At 44.5% G+C, this 20,459-nt stretch overlaps 3 protein-coding genes across 10 annotated transcripts in view; all 3 read right to left on the reverse strand.

Annotated features, from left to right (window-relative positions):
* The window catches only part of LOC118503629, a 30,454-nt gene extending 20,815 nt beyond the window's left edge, over positions 1–9,639 (reverse strand). The window contains exons 1-2 of one of the 5 annotated variants that reach the window (XM_036037122.1): positions 9,513–9,639; positions 7,030–7,626 (exon numbers count right to left, since the gene is read on the reverse strand). The gene's annotated coding sequence lies outside the window, so the exon portion shown is untranslated. Of the gene's footprint in view, positions 1–7,029; positions 7,676–8,358; positions 8,378–8,427; positions 8,651–9,512 lie in introns of those variants that run through there. The other 4 variants (XM_036037119.1, XM_036037120.1, XM_036037123.1 and 1 more) reach the window with 4 other exon arrangements.
* Positions 1–9,815, reverse strand: part of LOC118507436 — a 31,627-nt gene extending 21,812 nt beyond the window's left edge. Inside the window, exon 1 of the mRNA XM_036045915.1 lies at positions 9,611–9,815. Coding sequence (XP_035901808.1) covers positions 9,611–9,815 — 205 coding nt within the window. The remainder of the gene's footprint in view (positions 1–9,610) is intronic.
* Positions 9,816–11,216: 1,401 nt separating this feature from the next.
* Positions 11,217–20,459, reverse strand: part of LOC118506276 (histone-lysine N-methyltransferase SETD1B-like) — a 32,454-nt gene continuing 23,211 nt past the window's right edge. For all 4 annotated transcript variants that reach the window (XM_036043193.1, XM_036043190.1, XM_036043191.1 and 1 more), the window contains 3 exons: positions 17,609–17,943; positions 16,326–16,720; positions 11,217–12,099 (listed from right to left, as the gene is read on the reverse strand). In XM_036043193.1, coding sequence (XP_035899086.1) covers positions 11,444–12,099; positions 16,326–16,720; positions 17,609–17,808 — 1,251 coding nt within the window. In that variant the 5' untranslated portion in view covers positions 17,809–17,943 and the 3' untranslated portion in view covers positions 11,217–11,443. The remainder of the gene's footprint in view (positions 12,100–16,325; positions 16,721–17,608; positions 17,944–20,459) is intronic.

The following is a 20,459-nucleotide window of genomic DNA, read 5'->3' on the forward strand; positions in this document are numbered from 1 at the left end:
ACACCATATAGAAACTCAGGAAAAATCTGACAATATAGACTTGGGAAAATATCGTACTATGCTAACTCATTCACAAATAATACTTCTACATTTTACTATTCCTAAAAAAAAGTACAATACCAATTTGACTGTTGGCATCAGGACGACAATAATGAAAGTGGTCATCATAAAATACATAAAATAGCACATCATAAAATATCAATAAATAATTGTAAAGAGCCAGATAACTTGGAAGGACAATGGAGTAACCGTTACAATGACAAGTTCCACGAGCTTTATGGTTATCTCACCATGGCTCCGGTGGTCTGGTCATTTCATGAGAATGGTACCGAACGAACTAACCCATAAAGACCTTTTAGGCTGCCCACATGGATAGAGAAAGCAAGGCAGGTCCAAATTAATATGGAGTGCGTCCGCCAGAACGGTCAAGATAATGGATAGGCCAAGGTCGGCGCTAGACCGTGAACTTGATCTATGTATACCATTTTCAGCGTAGATAACTTGCTATAATGCACACTGAATTAAAATACATTATGTGTGAATTTAATTTTAAATAATCCATGACCAGCACACCGGAACGATGAGCTGCTTAACTACTAGTTTGTGTCACGAGTTTGGATGGATCTGCCAACAATTCATCTAACAAACAATTGTTTTAATACACCGTCATTGCTCGTGTCTCGTTGCTCTAACTGATTTTTGCTATTTGTTTGTTTTCCAATGTTCAAGCAAAACATTCTACATTACGATTCAGCTCGCATTTTTAATGTTCACACAATTAATGTCATCAACTCTTTCATGCCCACTAGCAAGACGAAGGCGTGAGAGATTTAAGCACAAGAAACCACACAGCAATTTATATCTCTGTAGTCAAACGAGTTTGCAGGCGGTGGAAATTACCAATTACCAATAACTGGGCGACCTTATCTTTCATGCACGATGTGTTAAAAGCTTATAACCTTTTCTGTTCAGAGCTAAGCCACTGTGCTGTCTAGACCGTTGTCTAGACGCTATAGTAAAAACAGCATTATGGTGTATTATCCCTGGTTTGTCTAGTTTGTAACTTTTGAGCTCAAGATGTAAGATAAAATCAATTTAAAAATAGGATCTTCTTGGCTTTGACACGCACTGGTGTCATCGTCAATCCATGACTAAGGATTATCCTCTAGATTTGATCATGCATGTAAGACTTCTTCTTTCTTAGCCTAACGACCTCTTAAGTCATGCCTGCCATTTCTGGGTACGGCCCAGATGAGGTTTGAACCCCGGTCCTGCTATTGGAAGACTGGCGCCGCTGCCGCATCAACCGACCCGGTGGTAACCTATTTTTGCAGCCCATTTGGCATCATCAATTTGCCTTAAAATGTATAATCCTATAAACTTGATCGGATTGGCCCTTCATTAGCTTCATTATGATATCAATTGTTGGTGTTTTGACTAGAATATTTAGCTTGTATTAATAAATAAAAAGTAAGTATAGTTCATCAAGGAATCCATTAGAGCACCTCTTATTCTACCTAGGCAAATATAAACTCGCACTAAGCAAATATAAAAAGCAAATTCTTATACAGAATGAAAGAAACTAGTATTGAATAGGATTATTAATGAATTAACTAGAAGCTAATATTTTACAAAATATTCAACCAGCACCATCGCATTCATTTTCTACACCAAAAACAAATTCAAATAATGTACGGTACATCTCATCTTTGTAAGCATTGTTTGCGATGTGTACACCCTTTTTCCACTGTTGCCAGCGGCAGGTGCTTTACTATATTTGCATACCCAAACAAAATATGTTTGCTTTGCATCTGGTTAAGAGATGATCCGGGTCAAGCAGGAGTAGAAGCAAACAAAAAGCTAACACAATCTTCTTCTTCTGTGGCACTACAACCTCGAGAGGTCTCGGCCTGCCATTTCTGGCTTTCTGTGACTTAATTTTACCCGTAGAAAAGTAGTCAGCCTTTCGTACGGGACACAATAGGAAGAGACATAGGCATCGCTCATATGGTTGCTTTTCGTGAAGGTACTTCACATCGCCTAGGCCTGTAAAATACTGCCACCAGATCCCCGAATTTCTCACTCACAATCAGCACTCTCTAACACGTCACATCAAATATCTCAATACTACTGCGAAAAAATGTACAGAAAAACGCAACACAGTTGCAAGGCAGCACGCTCGCAATGTACCGACGGGACGTGCCTCTTCTGTGCACCGATGCAAAGAAGATGTGGCATGGTATGTAATTAAGAAATCGCGAATCGGTCACCATCAGACCATTCACATCATCATCAGCGTGACTTTTCGGTGCACTACTACTACTTCTAGTCCGCGTTGCGTTGCGGCATGCAGCGGCAAAACGGGAAATGCAACGGTGATGCAATTTGGCACTAGAAAGCACGGAAGATGACGGTGGTGATAAAGACGATCGCTTTATTTTGCAACGGATCAACGTAAAGGTGTTGTGGGAAGCAAAACGTCACTGTAGGGTGCGTTTAATATTTTATAATGGGACCAATTTTAATTCTCCGATCATTCGAAGCACCATATTCTCCATTATGGTTGTGCAAGCGTTGTAAACCAGAGGAAGTATCTCGTGATGTTGCATAATTGCAGCAGAGAGGAAACGACATGATTTAAAAATCATGTTACCAAAATCAATCCGTTAAAGACACAAAAGTGACTCAGTGCCATTACATATTTGCCCCATTCGTGTGGGTTAAATCATCGCAACCGGTTGTTGAAAGACATAATTATCGCATTATACTTAAACCATTTCTAGTAACGCTTCGTCATCATTTGATTTCCAAGCGACTGTGGCCAATCGCTGCGGTCATCATTTTTGGCAACTAGGCGCATCTCGTTTCCAAAACCTGTTTACTCCGCTTTTTCTTGCAGGAATCGTGATTATTCACTCGCAAAATGTAATTAGTTAGGATGAGCAAGCAGGCGCGTAGCAAATATTTGCCGCCGTAGCTATTTTAAATCACCTGAAACTACGATGGCCGATCGATTGGAAGGGAAGAAAAAAAACAAACGGAAGCAAAATGTGCACCTCCATTCAAAATGACGAGAGAGCGAGTGAGTGACAAGGTATGACCTCTGACCGGGCAGGCAGCAGGCAGCCTCAAAAAAAGGGACAAGTGTTTCACGAGTGCTTGCATGAGTAAGTACTTTACGCAAAAGACGTGAAGTGATGTGTGATTGCGCTTTTTTGAATCCACTGGAACTCGGTTATGGTAAGAGGAAGATAGAATAAGTTCAATATGACATAATATTCTGTTTCTGGGTCCAGAAACGAAGAAGAAACTTTAATGTTCTGTAATTGACATTACCAAGACTTTATACTCAATCCTTTAATGAAATTTTAAAATCTGCCGTGGTAATATAAAATTTAATGAACATTGGCCACGTTATTTAAAGTGATGTGTGATGTTGATGCTCGTGTAGTTTGACTAAAAAATTCCTGAGGAAAATCCAGAGTAATAAGATTCCGTTAAATTTTTCTCAGGAAATTGACTATCCAGGAAGTTGGCCAAGATTAGATTACATTTTCTATACGGTCTATTCCAATGTCCTACTGGAATAAGTAGATTTCTACTCCTAAGAGATCTATCGGAGACTAGTTACAACTTTTCATTCTTCTTTCGCATTAAAACCTTGCAGGGCCTTAGTTCTTAGCTTTGTACTACACGGCGTTGATTTTAGTGTAGTTTTAAATGAAAACAAAGAAAAGCTTATAATGATTCCATATTTTTCCTATTTCTTCTTTTAACCCTACAGCTGCAGCCAGTCCTGCTTACGCATACGGCCCCAAGATAATCATCGACGTAGCACTTTGAGGCCAAGGAATATTCACAACTGATTCAGGAATGCTGTTCCCCATTGGTGCCCACACCCTGCCATTTTGCACATTGTATGGACATTGTCCTAAGAACAGTCATCTTAACATCTGAAAAAACCGAAACCGGACAAGTAACAAGAGAGGATCATCGTCGCTCGATCTGATCGCTTTTTACTGGAAGCCTTCGAAACGCCATGAACCTTCCGTTTTTGTAAGGCTTCTTTATGGGTTTCGTCGGAATACGGTGTGAGCATTTCTGATAGAAACGTTGAGATCAGTATGTACTCCCTCAAAAGTTTGTTTGCTTTTTTCATTATGGCCTCGGTGAACGTAGCATTTGATATTGCAGCGCCTGAGAGATGTGTAGACAAAGCTCCACTCAGCACCCTGAGCATATCACATGATCGCATTATATTAGAAAACCGTATAATTACGATATCTCCATAGTCTTGCAATTCGCACAGCAAACGTACAACGACTGTCAGAATTTTTACATGAAGTCTCTTGAACATGTGATGTCTCTTGTAAATGAAGTTAGAGCTGACATCAGAACCAATATCGAATAACTACACGAAGTCCTTTGTGGTGATGAATCGTTATCGTTTTCTTTAAATTCATAGATATTTAAAATAAATCCAGCAAGACACTTCCCCAAACAAAGGCACACATGGTATTCAAACGTTACCATCAAACCAATACATACGCGCGAAACCCCACCAACAGACGAACATCCGGAATAGAATGTAGAACAATAAGACACGGCAATGACAGCCCACCACGGGTGGATGGTGCAGGAATAACGTGCAAATGACAAACAAGTATTCACCCACTTACTTGTTTCCTCCACCGATGGTAACCATTTTTACAACACACCACACCACCATAACCACTCTGATAACATGTTTACCAACCCGCATAAGTGGGATCGATTGTCCCGTCCGGGTGTTGGTGTGTGGTACTTCTACTTGCGCAAAAACTGTTGTCACACACGCCGGCATACGCCAACGCAGTGCTATTTTGTGCGATAACCACCGCAAAGCAGTTTGTTATTCCTACTAGAGAGCTCACACGATGGTCGACGTTGGTTCGGGAATCGGAAATCGCACCAACATCGAGACCAAGGGATGCGAACAGTGGCGAAGTGTTAACGAGTGAGTGAGGGAGTTTTATTTATTTATTTCCTGCAGAGGTATTTCCCAGCAACAGAACGATTTAAACGTTAAATTATTATCAAAGATTAGAAAATTGCACACTTGCACACTACAATGCAAGAAGAATTATTAAATGAGCGTTGTACAGAAAACAAGTGACCATCGAAAGTCACCCGAGAGTCACCGATAAGTTGTGGCCTATCTTGACTTATATTTCTGGTTCCCAATTAGAGTTTCTGGTTCTGGTCCCAATGCAAACGGATTACATTGAATACGAGAGATAAGTGATGATCCGGGTGGGATTTTATAAAGATTCCTTCTGTTGCCAGATCACCTTTCTATTATGCTATTCTTTTTTGGCTTAACGACCTCCAAGGTCATGTGAGACTTATCAATATGTCGTAGCCAGATAGCCAGCCCTTTCTAGAATGTTTGGGTTGTAAAAATTAACGTTCTCCACTATTAAACAAGTTTGTAAATAAAATTTCAATTTTCAAAACTTAGCTTCACTCTGAGAATTCCAACAGATATCGCGGTCAGATATCCCGGTCTACTAACCTATGATTTTATTCTTTTGCACTACAATCTCGAGAGGTCTCGAGCCTTCCATTTCTAGCTTTCTGTGGCTTGCTTCTACCCGTAGTTGGTAAGACAGTCCATCGCTCGGGAAGGTGGTTTAAATGGGATTTGAACCACGGGCCCTTTGTGAAGACCAGCGCCGTTGTCGCCTCCGCCATAACTTGCGAGGAAAAGCACAGTTAACCCTAAAATTCTACAACATTTTAAACAAAAAGTTTAACAATATGTTTTAGGCAGGGGGAGCATGGATTGTTGCAAGGACTGAAATATGCTTTACTGATTTTTATATTGAATTGCTAGACATAAAATATAACGAGCAACCAATTATCCGACAATCAAATTAAATCCTAGGTGAGATTTCCCACAAACACTCAAAACCATATGTTTTCTTGCCCCAGTGTTATTCCTCATTCGATGTGCATTTACAACATGATCGCTATCGTGCTACAAAAACACTCATTTCCAACCCAAAACCCATCGAGCCAGGCATGACAACATCACGCTGTGTTTTTCCGGCGCTAGAATGAACCGATCTCTAAATACATCTTCTTCCCAGCGCCACCGGCAGGAAAGTGAAAAGCGCAAGGAGGGGGATTTTACCAGAACGGGTGTGGGAAAAGCGAAAGCAGCGAAGAAGATGGACCGAAAAAAATGTTCCATCATCGGATAAAATTAAAACGCACCAACAACCCGTGCCGCAGCACTAACACCGTTGTGTTTTCCACGCTGTTGTTTCCGCTTTTCCGACGCAACCTTCAGCCGTGTTCTTTACCTTGCTGGCGGGCGCAAATTCCGCGAACGCTTTTCGCCAACCACGCATTCGTGGTGCATGGGAGGAGATTGGCCTGCCCTTGTTGTGTTGCGACGAGTCTGACTAAAATGGCTCTGTTTTTTGGGACGGAGGTAGGTCCGCTGATCATGAACCACTTTGGACAACGTTTTCTCTTCAAACAAGCTGATGACGCTACATCAACACTCCGACGATACGGTTCTGTACATGCAACAATCCGAACCTCCCGGTTTTGCTAAAATTATTTGTTTGTCTCATAATCTTCTTCTCCTTATTCTAGGCTTACTAGACTTATTGATATCACGCAGTTGGATAATCAATCCTTGTTACGGAGAAGCCGTTCGGATAAGATTTGTCCTCTTGACCTGCCCTGTGAAGTCCGGCGCCGCTATCTCCTGGACGATGCCGGATATGCAGTTCTTGTTCAGAGAGAACGGTCCGGACGAAATTCGACCACTGGACTGCCCTCATAACGGAAAACGTCACCCTTTTTTTTCATGCGCGACTTAACGACCTCTCAGGTCATGACTGCCATTTCTGGCTTACTAGACTTATCGATACCATGTAGTTGAATGGTCAGTCCCCACTACTGGGGACGGTCCAATTGGGTTGTCATCCCCAGTCATGCTATGTGAAGAATGGACCACCCACATTTTGTACTTACTTATGAAAATTTGCAGCCAACCATAGGTTCTGGACGTCTCTTTGTTATCCTTTCCCACTGTTGAGGTTTTCCGCGGCTGATGAGTGTGACGAGAAAAATAGCTACTGTGCAGTCAACTCGATGGCTTGATGTATGAAGATTCAGCTTACTGCTGGACGCCGAAACCGATTGAAGGGTAGTAGTGTGAGTAGTAGTAATGCTAGAACACACAACGTTGAAAGAGGCCCAAGCTATCGCTGATCCGAGCACACAGCTAACTTAAAGGATGCTTGTATTGTGTTGACCTAAAAACTGGTGCTCTCCCACACAAATTGGCATATGTGTATTGCGTTGCAAAACTTTTTTCTTATTTCACTTCGCTTCACTTCTTTCTTGATAGCACCAAGCTGGTGCAGCTTCACAGGAGATATAAAAGCAAATACACGCGCACACAAGCACTACAAATGCACTGGCAACTTTGATCAGCTGTCAGGATACACAGAGAGCCTACTATAGAAAAACACACACACACACGATTGCACTTCAATTACGTTTTAACACACATTCACTTCACTTTTCCGATGCACGTTTTTTTCTGGACACTTTGGCGTTGAACATCTGGAAAAGCCCCAAATTATGTACATTCAACACGCACAAGAATGCACCACTTGGAATGGGGAGAGTTCGTGAAAAGAAAACGTGAAATCAAACGTCGAATTTCCACTGCGTGTGGATACGAGCAAGGGGACGTGTTCCAACTGCCAACACGGTACTGTAACTAACACAAACGATCAAACATCATACCATACTGAGGTAGTGAAACCCATGCGAGTGTGCGCTCCTGACTACGTTATCTTTCCGTTGCGATAATTGCATGAAAGCGAAGCCGGACACACAGACTGCAACCACACGGGAATGGTTCTCAAGCGTGTTGATACATTCCATTTTCCATGTTCATGTTGCTCTTTCTCTCCTGTTTAAATTTAATTCAATTTGTTGCGATGCACTACCATAAACAAATCGATTTTGCAAAACAAGTTTTTCTTCAACACCTGTTCTAATCACCTTGGTTGCACCTGTGCTGATAAACAAAACCTGTCAAATCCGTACGATCTAGTAGACAGGTTACGCACACATTCACACACACAAAACAAGATATCGAAACACACTAGCCTGCCTCACTCCTCGTACAAGCATTGGCCGACTTTCACATGCTAGGAGTAAAGCCCGGAGTCGTTTTATCTGGCGATAACGAAGAATAAATAACCCAAAATTGTGCGTATACGGTAGGGCAAAACCAGCAAAGCAGCCGCAACTGCACAAGATAAGCGCGTTAACTTCTATCCTCACTGGGAAACTGCTAACGACAGCAGCACCAACCACGACGGGGTGTATGTAATCTGCGACTGACAAACTGACCAGAGAGAACGAAGTTCGCGGAAAACGTATGCCAACAACAACGACGACGACGACCGCGGCGACCGCGACGGCACAAATAATGAAAAAAAGCAACCTTCGCTACCGGTGGTGCGCACAGGTAGTGTTGTGATGCGTCTGTGGTGGTGGTGAATTACACCGAAAAACACCGTGCCGCTCAGTGACGTACGTACACGCACACCACCGTAAAACGGCTTATGGCGACATACGCAATGCGCTCGCGCGCAGGTAGTACGCAAAGCGAAATACCAATAGTTGTTCCACCACACACACACGCAAGACGCACACGGCGACTGATGGAAGAAGGTGTTTTATTTTATTGTTAAATTTCACTCTCCATCTTTACCGTATGTTTTGTTCATCATACCAAACACACACACACACACGCATACATAGAGTCGCAAAACAGACATCCTTTGTACCGTTCTATTAATTGCTCCTTCTCGCTCTCGTTGCGCAAAGTGCGTATGCACACTTGTTTTGTTTGTGTTGGGTGGAAATGTGACTTCCTTTTTCAAATTTCCCCAGTGCAGTGATTTCCCTTTCAGCAAAGGTACGTGTTTCGAAGATCGATTCCACACTCAGTTCGTAGTAAAAGGCCCGTAGACACATTCCAGTTTACGCACTTGGGACCGATTATCGACGCGCACACACTCAGCTGATTTAATTTTCTTTCACTTTTTCCCCAACCTGTTGCACTGTAGCCACCCTCTCTGCCCCCAATCCAGTCTAACCCTCTGCTACTGCTCTGCCTATTTTAGCACGCACACCAGTGGCTTCGCATAAAGCCACTTGCGACACACGATGGGACAACCCCAATTCACTTCCTTCTCCCAGGGTCACAACGCAACGAACGCACCACCATCGATCGTCACGACGTGTCACGAAGTGAGGTGGCGGTGGCAGACAAGTAGACGGGAAGGAGGATGGGAAATACCACGATTTCAGCAAGCCCCGCGCATCGATTTTCTTTCCACCCACACTTGTACGCGAGTAACGCGAATTCGGTAATTTCTGGTTGCCACCTACGCGTTCGATTACTTTTTCTCTAATTTTCACTCGCTTACTATCTCGTCCGTGACCAGCAAACCTTCGTTTGCTTCAGCAGATTTTGCTACCGTTCTAGCCAGGCAGCACATGCACATCAGGCAGACCCACAACTTACGCAGAGGAGAAAATATTTTGAACGATTTCTTGGACGAATTGGATCTGAAGAACTGCACCGAGCTGGTCGAGGTTGCCGTTTTGACAGATGGTAAGCACACATTTGAAGCTGTGGCCAAAAGGTTGATGCAAAAAGTGCGATTGTTTTGACAGACTTGAAAGAAAAAGATTGTGCAAGCAATAAAAATCGAACGAATTGAAATCATTGTCCATCTGTAAGCAACCGGAATAATTTGAGGCGCTCCCTTACGTTCATTTTGCATGGTTAAATTTATATTAAAACCGACGAATGCGTATTTTCAGCAACCACTTTGCTCGATTTTCAACGATTACGCTACATGCGACCACAGCTTAACGCGCACGATCGGCGCTTGAGCAGCGCATAAGGTTGATAGACGTCATGGTAATCCAATTTGGCAACACTGCGCTTTTGGCAGTTGACGATCGATCGTTGCGTGTAGCAATCTTGGGCCGTAAATTTTAAATTTATTGATTTACAAATTTATCACGGTAAAAATTTATTAAAAGCGACATCGTACTTTATAGAACGATCGATTATATTTGCAAAAAAATATTTTCAATAATACAGCATCTTACTAAGCATTTAAAACTATAAACCTAGGTTTCCATGGTTTCCGTCCAACCCAAAACGATCCAATGCAAGCTAACTCGCTATGCCCTATGCTTACATGATTATTGCTGGCCTGTTGAATATCGACTTAACGTTTCTATTGTCCAGCAACAACATTAATGTTCCTTCTGGACCACTCAGCACAATGAACACACTCCGTATCGTTCAGCCCCGCTACAGCGCTGGTCGAGCCGACCCTATGCACCGCATGTCAACTGTTCTTAACATTGTTTCGGTCGTAATCGACCTTTCTATTTAACGATTGAAAATCCTATGGTGTAAAACGCGGATTTCTAATCGATTATTGAATGATTACATTCACAATATTTTTGTAGCTTTACTCAATTAGGCCTTGCGATCCTTCGCAGATTAAATGAACAAATAGCAAATTAATACAATTCGCATATTCAAAATTTTAAAGTCTTTCTGGGTCATCTGGACCATCTTGAGTTAAATATTTTCGTTAGTAAGTTCAAATTAATGTATCTAGCGTACTAGTGACCTTATAATAGCAATGGACCATACACCTAGTCTCAGCCGGTAGTAAGGTCTGACAATTTGGCAACGTGATGTAAATATCTCTGTAAAGTTTTTACAAAGTTGGAAAGACCTGCCAAGCTAAACAAAAATTTAACACTACGTCCGAGTTTGGTCCGGTGGCATGGGCGCTAACGACGCTGGTCTTGACGTGGTAGGACCGGGATCCAACTTCCATCTGGATCGCCTCCTCGTGCATGTGATGTGGCAGGCCAAGACCTTTCGAGATTGTAGTGTCAAAGAGGAAGAAAAACTCAAATCCCAACAACCTCCGACCATGTGTAAGACAAGAAACCACATTTATTAAAGAAAGCTTAAAGAACGCTATTGAAATGAAATTTAGACGTACCGCACTTAATCCATTTTGAATTACTGTAAATTTCGGACAGAAAAAAAAAAAGTTGAAAGCAGAAAACAAAACACAATCGCAACACCATGGTTAAAAGAACAATTATTTGCTTAACTGTATTTACATTTCATACATGTATCCGCTAGCCGGTCGTGCTGCGCTAGTCGCTAGTGTAATAGATAATCCGTTCGCGCTCTTCTTCGCCTAACCTTTACCGCAATGAATGGTTTAAATTATCTTATCCCCTAAATGTGTTGCCTTTTTTGTGGTGCAAAAGAGCGGAAAGCACCAATCGTTCTACCCTCTCCTGTTCGATTCTATTTGGCGATATATCGATCCAGGTTGTTCCAGTTGCAGGAGTAGTCGATCTGCAGCAGACCCTTTTTGCTTAAGCTGAAATGTTGCGGCGTGTAACATACGTTAGCGTTGGTCGCTGCGATCGCAATGGCGGTGGCCGGATCTAGCATCTGGCTCGGGCGCCTAGCAAGGCTCATACTCTGGCTGACGACGCTGACACTGCGGGACCGGCGCCTCGTGGGGCTGCCCACGGCGGCGGCGGGCAATCCACCGCTGCTCGTCGTGGCGTACAGCGGCACATGTTCCGCCTCCTGCCGGGCACACTCGAGACAATCGTTGAGCGTGTAGTAGTTGTGATGGTCGGACAGGATCGTCCCGGTTACGGACGGCGGTGGTCCGAGCGGGAGGGCTCCATGTCCATGGTGATGGTGCTGATGGTGAAAGTGTGCCGGCGGAGGCGGTGGTGGAGGCGGCGGTGGCAGTGGCATATAGCAACAGCTTGGCTCGTAATACTCGTACGACGGTGGCCCGGGAAACTCTAGCTGGGGCAGCGGTTTTGGCAGGACTATGGGGCGTCTGCTGGAGGCGCTCTTGCCAAAACCGGGCGTGTGAAGTCGCAGAGCCGACATCGAACTATCGCACGAGCTTGGTTGCTCCGTCGATGAGGTTTCCAGATCTTTAGCAAAATGAGAGGGAGAGAGTGGGAGAGAAAAACAAACAGAGAAGAATTTAAATAATGATCAGCAGATCTTCGCGACAGTAAAACTTCAAGATGGTAGGACTATATCGTGGATTTGCGAGAGTGCGCCTAAAGGTATGCAATCGACAATTAAGGCTCCATCAGGCAAGGCCATGCATGGCAGTTTCTTTTTGAGACTATGATAACACACAGTTAAGGAGCAGTTTCTTGTCGAAAGACCCTGAATGTAACCCTGCTTGGAACGCACGATCGACCAAACCTTGATCACACAATCTTACTGTTACAAAAGATGTCCAAAAAAGGATTACGACCTTCGAAACGTCCGTTAAAGCGGAACTACATTCACCGCACTGTACGATCGTGCGAATGTAGATCAACGACGAAACAAAATTGCACTTATTATGCACGACAAATTACCGACAGCAGAACCGTATTATTAAACGAAGAGGAACACCATGGCAATTATCATATTAACACACAAAACTGAGCTTCCCCCAAGTTCACACAACTTACAGCGCACTCGCACGACCAATTCCGGCCGTTTCTCGAACATGACGACACCAACACTTAATATCTTCTTCTGCACCAAACTTCCGACAGGGACAAGGCACGCTCGCAAGCTGAGTTCACAGAATTATCTGCAATCTGTGTGTGTTTGGTAACACATTCGCAAGTACGTACTGCACAAGAGATCACTGTTCGAGCACCTGACTGTTCGTTCCCGACTGTCGTTCCCACATTCAACAGCGACGGAATGGTGTCCCGCATCCACAGCTAGGGACAGTAATTGGAACACTAGGCCACAAGAGCACTCGAAAGTGGTGATCCTGCCCAACGACGACGACGACGACCAGACGCACCGTCCGTACGGGGGCAACATCGTACGCTAAATGGCATAACCGGTGCGTCCGGGGTACGACCAAAGGCACATCCACACGACTCACTTCGGATCCGGCGGGGGTTCGTTACCAGGTACTGGGTTTTTCTTTTTCTTTCGATTGAAAGTAAAGACTAAACACGCTGGGGGACGGTGGCGACTACCGACGGGCTAAGGTCTGTGGCCCCCACGTTTAGGGCCATCGGCAGCAACGCGGAAACCCGAACCCGGAGACCTGTTGCTGCTCGAGGAAATGGGAAATTGTGTAGACACAGACACACACACACACACACACACACACACACTGGGCACGATGGCTATGTTGTTGTTTCTTTTCCTTCCTTCCAAGCCGTTCAACAGCCCCTAGTAGGTTGTGTTTTCCTGCCTTTACTTTAGGCCACTCATTCGTACATTAGTCTTGGTCTTCAGCTCGTTTGGCTAGTCAAGAGAGTCTAGCCTCGCCGTGTAAAACATGACGCTTTATGTTGGCCAAAGTTCCGTTGCAGTCAGGTTCGGTTGGTACATACACTCACCCGAGAAGAACTCCCGAACAGTTCTTTCCTATGATGGGCAGGCGACGCGAATGGACGAGCTACATGAAATGGAGACCAGCTCTGATCTGATGGTATGGACGGTAAGAAAAGTAGGTACCATCCAGTCAAGGATAAAGTGCCGGCACGTCTGCTAATGCTACGGATCAGTGTGTTTGCTTATAATAAACACTAGCGAACGAAACAAAACAACCGCCTCGTTGCGTGATGATTGTGCATTATTTAATCTTAAACAAGCAGGCCACCCCTCTTTCGGCCCCTGGTAAGGTTCACATCGCAAGCAAACAGCTGACGTGCTTCGGGCACCGAATCAACATCACCATCATATTCGGGAGCGATGGTATGGAAAAAATGCCCCGCTCTAAGAAACCAATTTGTATCAGTTCTGCTTGGCGCTTTCTTAGGAGGTACATAAATATCAAAGCATTTAGGACGAGCGTCTTTTCCACAAGCTAATACCTAAGCCACGCTCTTGTGGTGGATTCTCGTTCAGAAATCGGAATGGAAGAAAATCCCAAACTCACGCACTCAAATTCGGCTATGAGTGTGTAAAGACTGCTAGTAGATAGCATTTTTGGCGTGACCATCAGTGAGGACCGCTGGACACTCACACTCCTTCTCGTCCTATTATGGGGTCGGAATTGCTTGCTTAATTAGTTGTTGTTATAATGTCTTAACTGTTATAATATTGTTTTTATAACGCTCCTCTGCTCCTGCTTCAGGAGGTCTTCACACACCAGGACCTGGGTTCAAATCCCATCCGGGCCGTTCCTCCGTAATGAGGTCTGACATAACTGACTTAGAAAGACCAAGAAAGCAGAAGTTTTGCTTCTATACGACTCCCATGTCGCAAACATTGTAAAGCTGTTCAGTTTTAAAATAATTACACGCAACGCAATCTGTACGCAAGAGGTTCAAAATAAACAAATTGAAATTAACAGTAATTCCACCGGTGCAATTAGTGTATCTTCGACGATGGATTGAGGTCACGCCAAGTACTGCTACAAAGTGCTACATCAATCATTAACATGCTTATTTGATTAATACAAAGCTCTTAGTTTTTTTTGTTTAAATTTTAGCCAAAAACTGTCTTGCCGTACAAAGCCACCAATAAGCAAAAAAAGAATCATTTTCGCTATTTTACAAGCACGCGGCTGCATGACGTCCAATGCTCATGTCGCGTCTACGCGCCGGTCGGGTTCTTTCTGCGCGTTCCAGTTTGCGGGCCTTTGCCCGTTTGTTGCACGTGATGAAATCGGGCCGTTACGCAGCCACACTGCAATTTGCACCCTCTCTCTCTCTCTCGACCGATTGGCTTTATTTTTTGGCAGACCGATTAACTGCCACAACCCGGGGGGTTATGGTAGTTTTGCGGCGAAAACAAACATCAGAAGGATTATTTAGCTCTATATTGGTGGCAGCACCACTTCAACGGGGGTGCTTCGAACTCTTTCTTTAGTAATTAAAAGTCTCCTTTACCATAAAGCGAGAGACATAACATTCCCTTTCTACACCACCATCGTTTCATTCGTTCCATTGTGTCATAGTAGCCGGATTCGTGGCGAAATTCTAATTACCGATCAGAACGCTTTAGCAACGCATTTCCCTGCTGCAGTAAAATAAGGGACACCATAAAAAAAAGTAAACGAGCACCAATTATGTGTACCTCTCGAGCTAAGCAGTTCATCAAACGGTAGTTTTGTCCATATAATGATGGACAGTTCCACAAGAGCAACATCGGGGTAACAACGTTCCGCTCGACTGCACGCTTCATTGATCCACATCCACGGAGGCTTATTGGTTTTGAAGCCCCCCGGCCGCGGGTTAACTCTCCGCAATATCGTAATGGAAAACTAGTAATTTACCATAACGACCACCACCAGCGGCACGACCCACGCTACCTGGCCGTATTGACCATTTGTCAACATGTTGCGGTCCCTTAAGGTGGACGCGGTTGCAATCGGTTCGGTTTTCCTTTTCGGACTGTTCTGCCGCCACATCGCTAATAGTTGACGCGTTTAGTAACGCAAGAATGAGACCACGCGAAGAAGGCACCACACGATGTGCCACAATCCGGTCGATTACCAGTTGGAAGGAATTGTTGGACAAGGAGAGAGATGGTGGGGGGAAAGGGAAACTGAACCAACAGGTTTTTTTTTCCTCTATTTCTTCTATCGATATGTGCAGCTTCCTGCAGAGGGCCAAGAATCCCGCTCGGTGACCGATATTCCCGCGTGTACATATCAATGCCACAATCGAAAAACGCACGCTGCACTTGAATGTGTGCCATTGCGATGGAGCGTGCCCTCGATTGCGAACCTACTCTACCAGGTAGGTTAGCTCACCTACTTATCTATTTTCACCTCCGGGCAACTCCCGAGATTCTGATGTGGTCGATATGGGGCCGCCAGGGAAGCGTACCAAGATCTTCCGAAATTCCCTCCCCTGGTACGTGCGCTAGATGTGTGGAGTGTAATCGAATCAGGACACGGCAGGAGGTCATCTTACCACTTTCACACCCAAGGGCTTTCTGGACTAACAACAGCAAAAAACAGCTCATTGACGGTATGTTCAACAGCTCTTTCGCCACGAGTGTAGCAGGCGCCAACAAGGAGTAAACACTCCCCCCAATAGAAATGACGTACAGTACAGGAAGCAATCATCGCATCCGGTATATCCGGTCTGGTTTAACGTGTAACCGGTTCGGTTAATCGGTAATCAAACAATCATACCACTCCTTCCGGAAGTGAGGCGGACCCACACAATCTCCCTACCTGTGTATGAGCTGTAGACATGTTCATCTCCTCCGATGCTATCCTCGTCCATAACGGTATCGTATCGTTCGGTGTAGAATCCATCCTCGTCCTCATCATCCTCGCCGTGCATCTGTTCCTCATCCTCCACCTCACTCGGACGCTCGTCCATTGGGTGGTGGTGTGGTTCACCGTCCAGTTCATCCTCCGGCAGCAGCACAGCACTCTCGCGTTCCATCTCTTCGCCCTGTGCATCGGTTTCGAACTCTGGATCGATCAGCTCGGCACTGGAACAATCGCGACACTCGAGCCCATTGCCGTTCAGCTCACCGGGCACGTAGTAGAACTTGGACTGTATCGGTTCACCGGCTGGTGATGGTGGCACCTCGGACTCGGACGTTGGATCCATCACCTGTCTGTGGAGCGGTGCGAGAAACAAGACAAAAACCGAAGATAAAAACCAATCAGAGCATACCAGGCCAGTCAAGGGACAGAGCACGCTCCCTGAACGCGGTGAATTAGAGGCGTTTGCACGTCACGCTAGCTTTAGTCCGCACGTCATCTCGCACCTCATCTGCATGAGGATGACCGGTGCGAATGCGGTGACGGTTGGTTTGTCCTAACGGAGCCATTAATTAAGTCACTCGCCACACCACAACAACGGTACGACAACGGACAAGAATGCGAATCGGTTGTGGCTGTTGGGTGATTAAAACGTGATCCACGTCGCGAGTGGTTGGGATGCAGTCGGACAGCTTGGAATTCGTAGAGAGTGTAGAATGGTTGGGTTTTTTTCTTTCTTCAGGCAACTTACATTTAACCTGCAGGCAAACGTGAAATCCTATTGCCAAAGCACGATTGGATGATAGATGCATCTCATAGGAATACATTTATTTCAATTAGGTACAAAGCTACCATCTTAGTGTACAATCTCTCATTTTTTTTATCGAGACCGTTCAATTCTACTGCTTGCTGTCCGTTGCATCCCCGTAAACCTTCAGCACCACACAAAGATTACTACCACAAACCGATCCAATGGTTCCACATTCCACAGCGCATGACCGTCGCCGTACGCCGTGCCATTACGAATGAAATATCTAACCTTGTCCACCAGACCTACCACCACTGGCCACTGCGATTACGGCCAATTAGAAACCTGAAGATGCAAATTAAATTTAGCATATTATTCATTCCGATTACAACCTTGACTGGGGGTGCTTATGCAACAGGTCTTTTCCTTTCCTTTCTTCTGGCGGAATGCAGCCTACAGCGTCCTGTACACTCGGATACACGGATGTACTTACTTGCGAATGTAGACATAGTTCTCCATATCCCACGGATCGACATATCGCCGATTAAAGATGGTGTTCGGTCCGTCCTCGAAGATCGCACGTCGCACGTAATCGGACTCTTCGGCCGAATCGTACTCCTTGGCGGTGTAGTAGATCGATTCCGCTGTCCGGCGGGACGATGCAAAACTGTCGAACCCAGCGTACGCCGGCATGGTTCATATGAGTCGATGGTGCCGACGCTTCTTAATTCCTCTGGTCGTGCGTTGGACGAATGGTGCGCTAGATGCTAGATGATTCTAAAACGAAATGACTACGGAAGGTCTCCTCCAAGGGACGTTCCTGGCGATCTATTGGAGAGAAGATGAGAAAAATTGAATTTTTCAATATTTTTTTAAAACATTTTTAATATAAATAAGCATATATTTAAATGTATGTGTTTAAAATACATTTTTTAATTAGAGGAATTTTCGAGCTAAGAGGATACCAATTGGCGAAATTGTAACTCGTATTATTTGGTTGCTATCCTGACAGATTCATCGTAAGATACGCTACTGAGGACTTGGCCAACTCGTCAATCTACTCGTCTTGTTAAAATATCGTTAATGAACTTCATACAACAGATGAAAGTTGATGTAAATTCATGCGGCCAGAAAAATAGGTTCGCCTGTGTCTATTTCAACCTCACGTTCCAGAGGGTCATCCCAAAGCATGACTCCACGGACACCATAATTTACCATGGTACACCTATTATATTAATAGAAGATGCGATCAGGCACAAGGTGAACAAGGCCAACATCAAAATGATTATTACCACCAGTGACGTCCCTAACACACCAAACCTTGAAGAGTGATGTACAGTTGACGGTACAGATAACAATGATGATTGCAACCTTGGCGTCGTCCAAAACATCAGGTCAAAAGTCAGTCAACTGGTCAAACTATAGCTTCATGGAATATATCTGTTGGTACGCACATACGTCCTGAGACATCAACTCTGCATAGTGGACTCGCTGCGCCTTGTTGAACTGGTCAAGTCATTATAATGACATTGGACAACCTAGATAACAGTGTCGTTTTAGGCCGTCCAAATAGGCAAAGATGTCACATTCCCTAATCGAGATGGAGGAACAGCGTTGAAGACTTCATCAGAACTAAGCCTCATAATGAGCAGTAAAAAAGAAAATTTTGCGGAAAATCCTCAAGAGAATGAATAAATCAATAACTTGTTTGAGCTATTCAAAATTGAAATTCAGGTTGAAGCATTATTCCTAAGACATTGCACAACTTCAGTAACGATACAAATCAATCCCACAACAACCATTTCTGGGTGCAGTAGTTCCACCCGATTGTGTACAAAACGCTATCCACAGGGAAGACCACTCCTTACTGCATCTATTTGTCCGCACGCAACATTCGAAAAGCACTGGAAACATCTTCAAGATCCACTCCGCACGCCACTTCAGGATTGCGTCTTCACTGACGATTCGAAAAGCTACAAAAAACACGCTGTTCAACAACTTTCTCCACGCAACCGTTTCAGAAAACGACAGCGCCCAAGACACAGACACGGCCCGCGCCATCATCCAACGCAGCGCCCGTTTGTTTATTTTCATGTGCATCTAATGCGCAACGCGGTTTTCTGCACCAACGCCGTCGTGGGTGCGATGCTGTGCGTGCGTGGGGCACGGTTGAAATCTTCCTCCGTGGTGCTGCATGCTTGAGAGGCGGGGACGTGTGGGGCGGAGGGCCGGTGGGGGAAAAAGGTAAACAAAACTGGGCAGAAATTGAAAACGTGAAGCTCAAAAGGCGTGCGTACGTTTGAACGCAGTGGGTAGTGTTGGGCGACTGGAAACTGGAAAAGAAGATCACCTGTAACTACCACCACCCGGTGAAAATTGTTTTTCGATCAAATGAATGAATGAGACAACGTGCGTGTGCATGTTGGTTTAATGGAGAGAAAAAGAAGAAAATTTGCGAAAAACATCGATTATGATGCATGCTTTAGCGCGTTGGCTGTAATACGATCACGGAGATGTCTGGACATCTGTAACGATCAGATAAGCGATTCCTGTTTGAACGGCGTTTAAAATCATGTTCACATCAGGTGATTGACAATAAATAGAAGAATGATTATTTATCGGTGTATAATCATTCTTCTATTTATTGTCACGCCAAGAAACGGCTTTATCGAAATGTGGCCTTTGGAATGCATCTTATAAACGGGTGTCACCGAATATCTGCAACCAATGAGCAAACCTGCCACATTCATTGTTAATCTTCAACGACTCCATCTAGGTTTTAACTATTGACAAAGGCTGAATGAACTAAGATATTACGATACCTTCGTTTGAGAAGTTTTCGGAAAGACATGGAGCTTTATGCAAGCAATATTTCTCATTTGTATCGAGCAATATTTCTTATTTGCATCGGCTCAAGGCCGGAGCAGAAAATCAAATCCCATCCAAACCGCCACCCTGTACTCTGGTCGAACTATTTAGCTATGGGTAGAATCAAACAACAGAAAGCAAGAAATAGAAGGTCGAGATATCTAAAGCTTGTAGTGCAAAATTTGTTCAAGGCTCACCAGGCTCTTCTGCCCAAAAAGCTGCAAGCAGGGTCAAGACTTAACTGCTAGTTCTGCCACGGTGCATTCCCAACCAACTTCAATCTTCTACTGCTCTATTAATAAAAGTTTCAGGACTTTACTATGAGATAATGATGGCCGAAATAGATTAGGATAGCAGAAGCAGACTGAAATTAACTAATCCCCGGCGTGGAGGCGTGGTGGGCCCAAATTGAGAGCGTACGGGATTATAGATTGGCAAATGACGGCCAACCCGTAAACGGTATCAAGCATTGCTAC

Source organism: Anopheles stephensi, chromosome 2, assembly GCF_013141755.1.
Source record: "Anopheles stephensi strain Indian chromosome 2, UCI_ANSTEP_V1.0, whole genome shotgun sequence".
Taxonomy (NCBI): domain Eukaryota; kingdom Metazoa; phylum Arthropoda; class Insecta; order Diptera; family Culicidae; genus Anopheles; species Anopheles stephensi.